General features: G+C 33.2%; 1 protein-coding gene across 1 annotated transcript; it reads right to left on the bottom strand.

Annotated features, from left to right (window-relative positions):
• Window positions 1-6,901: 6,901 nt before the first annotated feature.
• On the bottom strand, window positions 6,902-10,532 carry LOC107960597 (probable LRR receptor-like serine/threonine-protein kinase At3g47570). The gene is made up of 3 exons (XM_041111954.1): window positions 10,419-10,532; window positions 7,451-10,085; window positions 6,902-7,317 (listed from the first exon to the last, which is right to left on the bottom strand). Exons 1-3 carry the CDS (start codon window positions 10,530-10,532, stop codon window positions 6,902-6,904), a joined length of 3,165 nt encoding a protein of 1,054 aa, XP_040967888.1.
• Window positions 10,533-11,884: the final 1,352 nt, after the last annotated feature.

Raw genomic sequence — 11,884 nt, forward strand, 5'->3', positions numbered from 1 at the left:
GAAGTAAAGAACTAAATTAAAATGAATAATATTTAAAGCACAATTTGTAATAAAACATATATAATAATATGACAATAATAATAAAAATAAATAAATAAATAATGATGATAAAAATAATAGTAAAGAAAATAAAGATAAAATTAATAATGATACTAACGGATATAGGTGATAATAGAAAATAATAATAATAATAATAATGGTAATAATATAAATTAATAAATATTTAAAGTTTGAAATGATATAAGAAGATATATAAATAAATAAATAATATATAATGTGAGTGAGGAATAAAAAATAAAATGAGTATATTTAAAAAGAAATAGGTAAATATATATATAATAGTAATAAAAAAAATAATAGTAATAATAATTACAAAAATGATAATAAAGTAAAATGATAATAATACTAATGTTAATAGTAATAATAATAATAATAATAATAATAATTGGACATAAAACGAAATTTCGGGGCAAATCTGGAAATAAATGAAAGGGTAAGGTCCATTTTGCAATGCGCAAAAGAGGTGGGGGGCCAAAAGCGCAATATTCCCTCCCTTCTGAAACGCGCAGCATAAGAGAAGACCAAAATGAAAACCAAAATAAATTACAGGGCACAGTTAAAAACAAACAAAACTTGATTTTAAAACAATAAAAAAAGCGGAAGGGCTAAAAGTGCATTTAGCCCTTTCGTTAAAAAACACGCGGACCCTAGGCTGGAGCGGGTCGGATCGGGTTGGACCAAGGGCAAAACGACGTCGTTTTGGGTGTTTAAGGTCAGCTCCAAAACGACGTCATTTTGAGGGCCTATAAAAGACAGATTTTTAAAAAAAAAAAATTCATTTTCATTTGTTTCAAAAAAAAAAACACCCCTCCCCCCTTTTTCTTCTCTGCAGGGGCAAAGGGTCCAGCGAGGTCTTCGACCGATTGCCATCGTGGCCCGCCGACAGCCCTAGCCACCGCAAACTCTGAAAAAGGGTAAATTTTTTTTATTTTTTGATATATTTTTAATATGCCCATATATATATGAGGAAATAGGTACGAAAATAGAAAAATAAAAAATAAATAAATAACCTTAGTAATGAGCCGATCCTTTCTTCAACTGCTGATTGTTTTTTCGATTTTTAGTATACTTGATTGTTGAATCTTTGTGTTTATATTTTTTGCTTGGTTTTTGCGTTTGAAAACCTATATTTTTTATTGATCTCCAAAAAAAGCCCCTTACATTGTGTTTCTTGATGGTTTTTATAGCTTTTTTACATTATTTTTTATTACTTGTCTTTTCTCCTTGCAAGCGGTGGAGCAAGTGGAGGAGCAGGTGGCTGGCAGAGGAGTGGCGGCAGGTGGTGGTGGCAGACCTAGGTGCGGCACACCTAGGGTTTTTTTTTTGTTTTTTGTTTCTAAAAATTCTTGGGATTTTGGGCTAGGGTTAGGCTGAATGGTTTGGGTTTGGGCCTATTGTAATTGAATTAGGTTTAATTTTTGTTTGGGTTAGGGTAGGGCTAAATTGGGCTTGTACACACATCTTCTTTTTTATTATTTGTACCACTTACACAAACATGTTCCTTTCTTTTTCAGTTTTTCTTTCTTTGATCAACAAAGCCACTTGATTCAACATCGGGTGACATTCTAGATAAGGATTATTAGAATAATTTTCTAAAAAAAAAATCACTTAACTAATGCCAATACTTCCCTTAATTTGAAAATCGGAAATTGAATGCGATAACAATTTAGTATCAAAACCCCTCTCTGACTTACTCTATTAGTTAAAATTTTCCTAGTCATTTTATTCTAATCATAATTTTCTATGAGTGATTCTTTCGTTGATACTATTTCTTCCCATAGATCAACAGTGTTTCATATAGTCCAATGCATTGATAATTCAGCCTCTTCAAATCAGGATCAATATCTAGTCGAATCTGATCCCCTCTTAAGAAACATTTTTTTAATCACATCCACTTGAAACTTAAGAAGAAATTGTGTGTATAATATTCTCCTTACAATGATACATTCCAATTTTTCATCTATAAACTTATCACTCAAGCTATTATTATTTTGATATTTTAAAAAAATTAACTCAGAAAAAAAAACCATTTATTCTTTTTCTGTTTTCTTCGTGTAGTTCGACTTTAATGGTTGAATTGCTTGAATATAATTGTAAGTTCTACACGATGATTTTTTGTATTTTTTGAAAATATATTTATAGTGCATGATTTAAATATCTAACAAATATATATAGATTGTGTACTAAATAAATGAGATAAATACAACAATTCAATTTTAGTGTGTTGCATTTTCTATATATATATATATATAAAATTTTGATTGGGAAGCTTTAACTACAAATAATGAAAATAAATTATGAGCATATATAAAAAAAAGTGAAATATGTATAACAATGATCATACTTGCAGTGATTTGTGTAACTAATATAAATTTGAGCAAATAAATGTAAATATGCGATCAAGCATGGAATCATAAAATTAAAATTTCGAGAAGCATGTATAAGTATGCAACCGATCAAGAAACAATATAGAGAGAGATGGATAAGTCCTTTAGGATTTGGTAAATTGCATTTTATTTCTTTAAACTCTTAACTTGAATTATAGAAAGAGTTAAGTGATTTTAGGATAGAAAGTTATTAATTTTATTTTCATTAATATTTAGGTTTACTAAAAAAAAAACTATCATCTTTAAGGTATAATGATAATTTTAGCCCTCAACATTTACATTATTTGTTAATTTGGTTTTTATTCATTTCTAACTAAATTTAGCTATTAATCTTTTATAAAATAGTCAAATCGTTTTTAACGAAAATGTTGATTAAAATATTAATTTGTTAATGATGTTGGCGTGGCACCTGTGTGTGCTTCATGCTAACATGACTGTTTGTCATGTATGCCATGTCAACAATAATTTAATAATTATAAAAATATTCAAAAATAAAATAACTCAAAATTCAAAAAAATTATTGTGGAGTATACGTGGATGGCCATGTCGGTTACCATATTTAAAAATTTAATACTTTAGTCAATATTTTTGTTAAAAAATAGCAATTCAACTCTTTTTAAAAAGTTGATAGTCAAATTTGACCCTTTTTAAAATGTTGAGGGCCAAATTTAATGAAAATCATAACAAGTGCTAAATTGACAAAATACGTAAATATTAAGGATCAAATTTGTCATTATACCTTTCTTTAATGTTTAGACAAAAAAGTACAATTACAAAAAAAAAATTATACAAATTGCCTTCCTAACCCTTCAATAGGAGATAAATGCACTTTAATTAGATTTGTCCATGGGGTGGGTCAGATCAGTCCCTAACAAAATTCTAGGCCCGTTTGATAGGTCCAAGCACAACTAGAAAAACGGGCTTAAATTTTTACCCAAGCCAAGCCTGGATTATATATGCTAAACTTGAGTCCAACCTATATAAATTTTTTATTTTACTTTTTATATAAAAAATTGAAAAATGCAATACATCAAAAACACTTAAAACATTGAAATAAATGTTTCCCATCAAATTCAAAATAAAAAAAAGCCTTTATATTTAAATAACACTAAGATATGGTGTAACTTAACAAATAAATACCTATAAAATAATAGCAAAATTAACAATAAAACAATGCTAATAAAAAATTTTAATGACAGCTGTTGTAGGCCAATTTTAACCCATTTATATCAAAACCCAATTTAACCTTACCTAACCCACCAAAATTAAACCCAAAACCCAAAATCTTAACTACCCAAAGCCCAATTTACATCAAAACCCCAATGGCCCAAACCCTAAACCCAAATCAAAATAAAAAAACCCTAGCCCACAAGCTAAACTTTTCTCAACTAAATCCTAGCCTTTGCCACCACCAACTCCACTAGCCACACTTGCTCCACCACCAACTCCACTAACCACACTTGCTCCACTACTTACTCCACTAGCCACACTTGCTCCACCACCACTTGTACCTACAAATGAAGACATAAACAATAAAAAAATATTTGGTAAATGGCTATATAAGCCTTCACATATTTTGTATTTAGGAGAGGAAGAAGTTTGGGGGGAGAAAGTTATTGTAAAGGATTTTTGAGAGGTTTTTTTAGAGTAATCAAGGAGAAGAGTTATTGTAAAGGCTAGTTTTTGGATAGGCTAGTTTTTTTTTTTTTGAGATTAATCAAATATCAAAACAAAAGAGGTTTCTTGGTCTATTCTCGTTTTAAGTTCTTTGTTTGCTTATTGTTTTCCTTTCAGTTTTATTTTGTTTTTTATACGAAAGTAAAAATAAAAGGAGGAAGCTTTCCCATTTTTACCGAAAAAGTTTTTTTTGAGGTTCGGCTGCCGTGTATGGTGGCACCGACGGTAGCCGGCGGCGGTCCGGTGACCGGACAGTGACCGGCCCTGTGGTCGGAAATCACCCACTCTCTCCCTCTTTTTTTTTGTTATTGTTATATTTTTTAATATTACATTATATATATATTCTTTTAATATATTAGGTATATTCTAAATTCTATATTACGTATATATATATTATACTATTTTATGTATATATCTTTAATACTATATTATTTATATATATTTTTTCCTACATGTTATCTTATGTATATATTTTAATTATATTATGTATGTATTTTTTACACTATATTATGTACATATTTTTTTATATCTATTTCATACATATGTATATATTATATATATCTTAACATTACTAGTTATATTTTCACTATTTTATGTATATACTTCAAACACTATATATAGTATATTTCTAACACTATTACTATTTATAAATATATATATATTACGTACATACTCTTAATATCTTTATTATGTATATATTCGTTGTTTTTATTTCACATTGGATACTATTATTACGTTTAATATATCGCATGCATTGTTATTGTTTTAATATTGTTGTCATATTTATTATTTGTTTCAATGTATTTCCAACTCGTTTATTTTTGTCTCCCGCCTATTTTATATCATTCTGTTGTTCATTACTTTAAAGATTTTTATTCATGTTTTTACTAATTTCAATAAATAAGGCAATGTTTCGCATTTTGGAACATCGAAGAATTGTGCCCTGACTTACGGGGTTTCGGTTCTCTTGTTGGTTCAAAATAGCTAAATATCCTTTTGAGGTTTGAAATGCACGGATTTCCAATTTAAATTAAAAGATGACCTTGTGCTCGGGAATTCATGGTATTGTGTCCTAACTTACGGGATGTGATACTCCGATATCTCGAGATAAGGAAATCTTTAAACAAATCGATTTAAGCTAATTCAAGAATTTTAAAATCAGTATTAATAGAAAAGATCGTATTTCAAATCCCTTCCCGATTTTTAATTTTCGACATTAAGACGCTAACTAATCAATTCGGTACCAATTTTTTGGGCGTGTCGAGGGTGCTAATCCTTCCTCGCACGTAACCGACTCCCGAACTCATTCTCTCAATTTTCGTAGACCAAAGGCCCTGTTTTAGTAAACTAAAATTGATTTATTAAAACAAAGGTGATCCGATCACACCTGATAAAAGATTGGTGGCGACTCCCGTTTTAATTTTCACTTTCAAACAAAGTCGATCCCCGTTTTCAAAAGAATGGTTTCGACAACAACCGAACTAGGATTCAGTTGGCCACAATTACAAATATTAATTAGTAGAATTTCACATTAATAAAAAAATTTTGATGAAATAACAATAAAATTCATTAATATCTTAATTTAGTAAAAATAAATAAATTACTTACCATTTGAATATTTAATTTTAAAATTTATTTTGATTAAAATTATTAAGTCGATAATTTTTTAAGTAAAAAAAAACCTAATTTAAATCATATATACAATCAAAAGGGAAAGTATAATTAAAAATATTAAATAAATGAATTTTAAATTAATATGAATTTTAATAAAAAAATACAATCAATAAGATTAATTAATATGTTACTTTAATAAAAATAGAATTAATTAAGTTTTGAAAATTTAAAAATTATGAATGATATAATTACGGTTTGAATACTTAATTGTAAAAAATATCAACAAAAAATATCTAATTCATTAATATTTGCAATTATAGATATGATATGGATAAATAACCAGAATTCATCATCTGTATTTCCAGCCTTTTTAAAATATCTTCCTATGAATGACGTTAAGATCTACTATGTTTATCTAATTATATTATATAAAGTAGGAGCTGAAAACATTTCATCTGTTCGTTAAAATGCTTGAGAGATGTTGGCTGTGTTTGGGCAGTGTGGCTTAAGCTTTAACTGGCAGTTGTACTTAGATTCTAGATTGGACAATTATGTTAGTACTTGGTTTAAATCCTTTTTATATGTGAAATTCAAGGTTGAATTGAAGAGTTAGATTAATTATTCAACTCCTATAACAATAAAACATATTACAATTTCTACTTTGCCTTAGATTAAAAGAGTGGGAATATCTTATTACGTTCATAATTCTAGTCTTTCCCCAATAGATTTTGCAGTTCTGGATTGCTTTGCATTGCTTTACATTGTCATATATTGTTTATGTTTTGGTGAATTACTATTCTTGAGACTCAATAGAAGCTACCTAGGAATAATCGTTGCTGCCTTATTGTGCATAAGATGAGTCATTTTCTGGAACTTAGTCTTCTGAGTGAATATAGTGATTTATATGAAACAAATCATAATAGCTGCGAAGCATACTAAGCAAATAAGGCAAAAGGAGATCCTACTTACACTCAAGGTCTTTATGATTTCCCCATTGGATATTCCACCCTGTAGCTCAACATTACAATCTCATCATTCTCATGCTCAACACATCGATTTACACATATACACATTGTCGCTTTACTCTGCTTGGACTGTTGTTCTGGATGCAATATAAGTTTTTTAGTGCGTAGAGTGCGCCTTGCTTCCTGGACAAAACTAGGTTAAACTTCTAGTTCTTTAATCTCTTGCTGTGGATCAATTCGATTCCTTGCATGCAGTCTTGCCTTAATTGCATGCAATTCATTGACAGCATCTTCAATCTTCATTCTCTCAACAGGAACCTCAACAGAGCATGCAACACCTACATTAGTGAATGAAACCAAACAATCCAACATATTACAATCTATGTTCTGATCTCCTCTCATTTTTTGACTTTTCTCTCTGATTTGTTCAAGCAATCGAAAATCTAAAATCTCCTCCAATTTTTCTGGAAATGCCATCTTACAATAACTATGGAGGCTCATCTCATCATCAAACATATCATCTGTTGGCCTCTTTCTAGTTATCATCTCCAAGACGAGAATCCCGTAGCTATCGATATCGCCTTCAGGGGACGTCAAACTACCCATTCCATATTCTACAACGATACAATTGCACAATACAAGTAAAAGATGAAAAAACGTCTAAGAAACAAGTTAAATGATTAAAATGAAGTAAATATTGTTTTCACAACATAAATACAAAGTAAGATCAAAAGATATGAAAATTACCCGGGGCGAGATAGCCTATTGTCCCTTTAATGATTGAGGAAATTGCTTGCTCATTATCCAAATTACTTGCAACATCAAAAAGGAATTTAGCCATGCCAAAGTCACCAACATGTGCAACCATATCGTCATCAAGTAGAACATTGGTTGGCTTTAGATCCCGATGAACTATTGGTATTTGACAACGATGGTGAAGGTAATCTAATGCATTGGCCACATCTATAGCGATGTCTAACATTTGAGCAAATTTGAGATGGTGTGATGAGTGATCTCGATCATGCTCATGATGAAGCCAGCTCTCTAAACTTCCGTTTGCCATGAATTCTAAAACTATAGCCTTGAAATCATTGCCTTGGTAATCTATGCTTGAGCAACAAGTTATCAACTTGACAAGATTCCGGTGTCGAACATTTCTTAAAGCCTCGCATTCAACTGCAAAACTCTTTACAGCCCCAAGGTTTTGAAGATTCAATACTTTGATTGCAACAGGGTTTTCTTGTTGATCAAGAAACCCTTTATAAACAGAACCAAAACTGCCCTCACCAACGATGTTCGAGGTTGCGAAACCATTCGTGGCTTGAACAAGTTCCTTGTAAGAAACTTGTATCAAGTTAACTCGCTCCAAAGCCAAAGGTATCATCTTTTTTCCAAAGCGTTTTCGCCAACAAAGGATAGCAATGAACGCAACCGAAGCCAAGGCGAGCGAAAGACTAACAACGATAACGATGATGGATTTGGTCGATAAACCATTTCGTTTTCCCTTTGCTACCTGGTTCAAGCATTTTGGAAGCTCTATTTCAGGAATTCCCCCACAAATATCCTTGTTCCCGACAATAGAGAATTGACTGATATTTTTGAAAACCCCTTCTTCTGGAACTTCACCTTCTAATAGGTTGAAAGAAAGGTTTAAACTCACCAAAAATGGAAGATTTCGAAGCTCAAGCGGTATTGTGCCAGACAAGTTGTTACTAGAGAGATCTAAGCTTTCGAGACCTCTTAGAGAGGCAAGGGATTGAGGAATGCTACCGTGAAAGTAGTTTCCCTGCATGTGCAAAATTCTTAGTTCAGAAATCTCACCAAATCTCTCTGAAATTTCGCCTGAGAAATCATTGTTATCAGCAAATAACTCTACAAGATTCTTGGAGTTATTAACGCTTGATGGAAAGCTGCCATTGAAAGAGTTGTGGGACAAATTCAATGTAACCAAACGTTCAAAACCAGCAATCAGTTGATCCGGTATGCCACCACTGAGTTTATTGGTCGAAAGATCCATTATCTGCATGCTTTTGCATTTCTCGAGCGTCAACGGAATCCTTCCTTCAAAACTGTTTCCATTTAAATAAAGATGAGACAATAAAGACAGATTGCCAATACAGGATGGGATTTCACCGGATAAACGATTCAAAGAGAGGTCGAATCGTCCAACATTTCGAAGCTTTCCTATTGAAGTCGGAACTTCGCCTGTTAACAAGTTTTCCCCTACATGAATCTGTGTGAGTTTAACAAGATTGCCAATTCCTTCAGGAATGTTTCCTGAAATCTGATTCCCTCCTATATAAAGAGTTTCAAGCTGAATTGATAAATTTGCCATTGAATCTGGTAATACCCCACTTAGCTTATTCATATGGATGGCCAAAAGCTTCAATCGACTGCAGTTGGTTAAAGAAGAAAGGAAATCCAAGTCTCCTTCTTCGCCATTCCCAAGCTCGTTGTAATTAATGGAAAACAGTTCAAGATTCTGAAACTTTCCCATATCTCCTGGGACTAATCCACTGAAACCATTTGAATGGATATCAAACTGTTTCAAGCTAGAGATATTAGTCACTGATACTGGAATTCTCCCACTCAAGTGGTTGCCTCCGAGATGTAGTATCTCAAGTTCCGGAAAAGCAAAACCCAGTTCAGGTTCAAGGCCACCATGTATGTTATTTGTACTCATCCTAATATCTTTCACGGTGAAAAGATTGTAAAACGAAGGTGGTATAATTCCAGAGAGGTTATTTCGACTAAGAACAAGTATTTTCAAGTTTGATAATCTACCTAGAGAAATGGGTATATTACCTTCCAAATGATTATTCCCAAGTTGGAGATAATCCAAAGATGAAAGGTTTCCTAAAGAAGATGGGATTGTCCCAATAAAATCGTTGCCGGCAAGAGAGAGTTTAATCAGATTCTTCATAGTATCCCCCAATTGAAATGGAATTTTCCCGGAAAAACTGTTGTCACTTAAATTAAGAAATTGCAGGTTGGAGCAATTGTTGAGCTCTACAGGGATGTTACCTTGGAGATTATTGCGACTTAGATTCAGTGAACGAAGCTGTCTCAAATGGCCAAATTCCCTGGGAATATTGCCTTTCAAGCTATTGTTGAAAAGGTTTGCCTCTCTCAGGAAACTTAAGTTCCCTATTGATGGAGATATGGTGCCACCGAGTTTGAGACCAGGCAGGCTCAAACTGATGACCCTTTGCTGCTGCTGACCGCATCCAACACCTTGCCACTCGCAAAAATGGAGTGAAGCATTCCATGAAAGTAGCGGACCACCGTGAGAGCCACCAAGAAGCTCATCTTTCAAAGCAATGTTGGTGCAAGAGGCAGCAACAGGCTGTTTTGTATTTTGCTTGAATAGCAAGCCTCGAGCCTTGGTGAAGAAACAAACTCGGAAGCAGAAACAGAAAATGAAACTAGCTAGTGAATAACAGAAAAGAGAGAAGAAGATTTGAATGAAAAATGAGCTGATCTTTTTTCATTAACACATCAACAAGGCATTAAGCCATTACATATATCAGTCAACAAGTAAAACAAACAAGTAATCACCTAATCAACTACCTAACTCCACTAATTTGCATTGAAACTTACAAGATTAGCTTGTACAACTTGCATTGCTGACTTTTCAGTCAATCAATATCAAAACATTTACCTACTTAGTTCAACATGAACTAGATTACAAAACAATCAAAATGGAACTAAAAACAGCAAGTGGATTGGCAGCTTCAAACTTCAGTTGCTGCACACCATGGCACCACTGCTTGCTGCTATTTCTTCGAGCATGACCACCTTTGTATGTCGTGCATGGCCACCTTTGCATGGGAACTAAACTTAACACTCCTCCTTAGTTTCCATGCTAGTAACACCTAATTCCCTTTTGAATTTAACAAATTTAGACACATTGAGTGCCTTTGTGAAGATATCAGCAATTTGCACTTCTGAATTGCAATGAATCAGCTCGATTTCATGAGCTTGTTCCATCTCCCTTATAACATGCAACTTAATATTGAAGTGCTTGGTTCTGCCATGAAAAATGAGATTTTTTGCAATTGCAACAGCAGATTTGTTGTCACAATAAATCTCTGTTGCCTCCTTTTGGTTTTGGTTTAAATCAGCCAAGATTTTTCTAAGCCATATGGCTTGATTCACAGCAGATGCAGCAGCAACATATTCAGCTTCTGCTGTTGATTGTGCCACCAGACTTTGTTTCTTAGAACTCCAGCAAAACATGCCTGAGCCAAGACTAAATGCATATCCGGATGTGCTCTTCATGTCATCACTCGATCCAGCCTAGTCACTATCAACATAGCCTATCAGCTTCATGTTTTCAGCCCTTTTGAACAATACACCATGATCAATGGTGCCTTTGATGTATCTTAGCACTCTTTTAGCTGCTCGAAAGTGCTGATCATTGCAGCAATTCATGTATCTCGATAGCACACTAACAGCAAACATGATATCGGGCCTTGTTGCAATCAAATACAACAGACTACCAATGAGACTCTTGTACATGGTCTCGCAAATTGGTTCACCACTCCCTTGCCTCGAAAGCTTCACTCCAACAGCCATTGGTGTGCTTGTTGGCTTGCAGTTCTTCATAGAGAACTTGTCCAAGATCTTCATAGTAAAAGAACTCTGACTAAGAAAGATTCCCTTTTCTGTTTGCTTCACTTCCATTCCAAGGAAGTAGTTCATTCTGCCTAAATCAGACATTTCAAACATTTCCATCATTTTTCTTTTAAAATCTTCCAGCATTCTTCTATCTCCTCCAGTTACCAATAGATCATCAACATAGAGTGACAGAATAAGCTGAGTTTCAGCTTGGTTCTTCTTCACATACAGTGTTGGTTCACTGGTACTTCTCTCAAATTCCAAACTGAGCAAGTAAGAGTCAATTCGAGCATACCAGGCTCGAGGAGCCTGTTTCAGGCCATATAAAGCCTTTTTCAGTCTGTACACCATGTGTTCTTTGCCAGTGATCACAAATCCTTGAGGCTGCTCGATGTAGATCTCTTCTTCTAGGAAACCATTGAGAAATGCAGACTTAACATCAAGCTGATGAACGGTCCACTGATGTTGAGTAGCCAAGGCAACTATCATTCTAACTGTGTCAATCCTGGCTACTGGTGCAAATGTCTCCAGGTAGTCTAGACCATACCTTTGGTTAAATCC

The sequence above is a fragment of the Gossypium hirsutum genome, chromosome A05 (genome assembly GCF_007990345.1).
Source record: "Gossypium hirsutum isolate 1008001.06 chromosome A05, Gossypium_hirsutum_v2.1, whole genome shotgun sequence".
Classification (NCBI taxonomy): domain Eukaryota; kingdom Viridiplantae; phylum Streptophyta; class Magnoliopsida; order Malvales; family Malvaceae; genus Gossypium; species Gossypium hirsutum.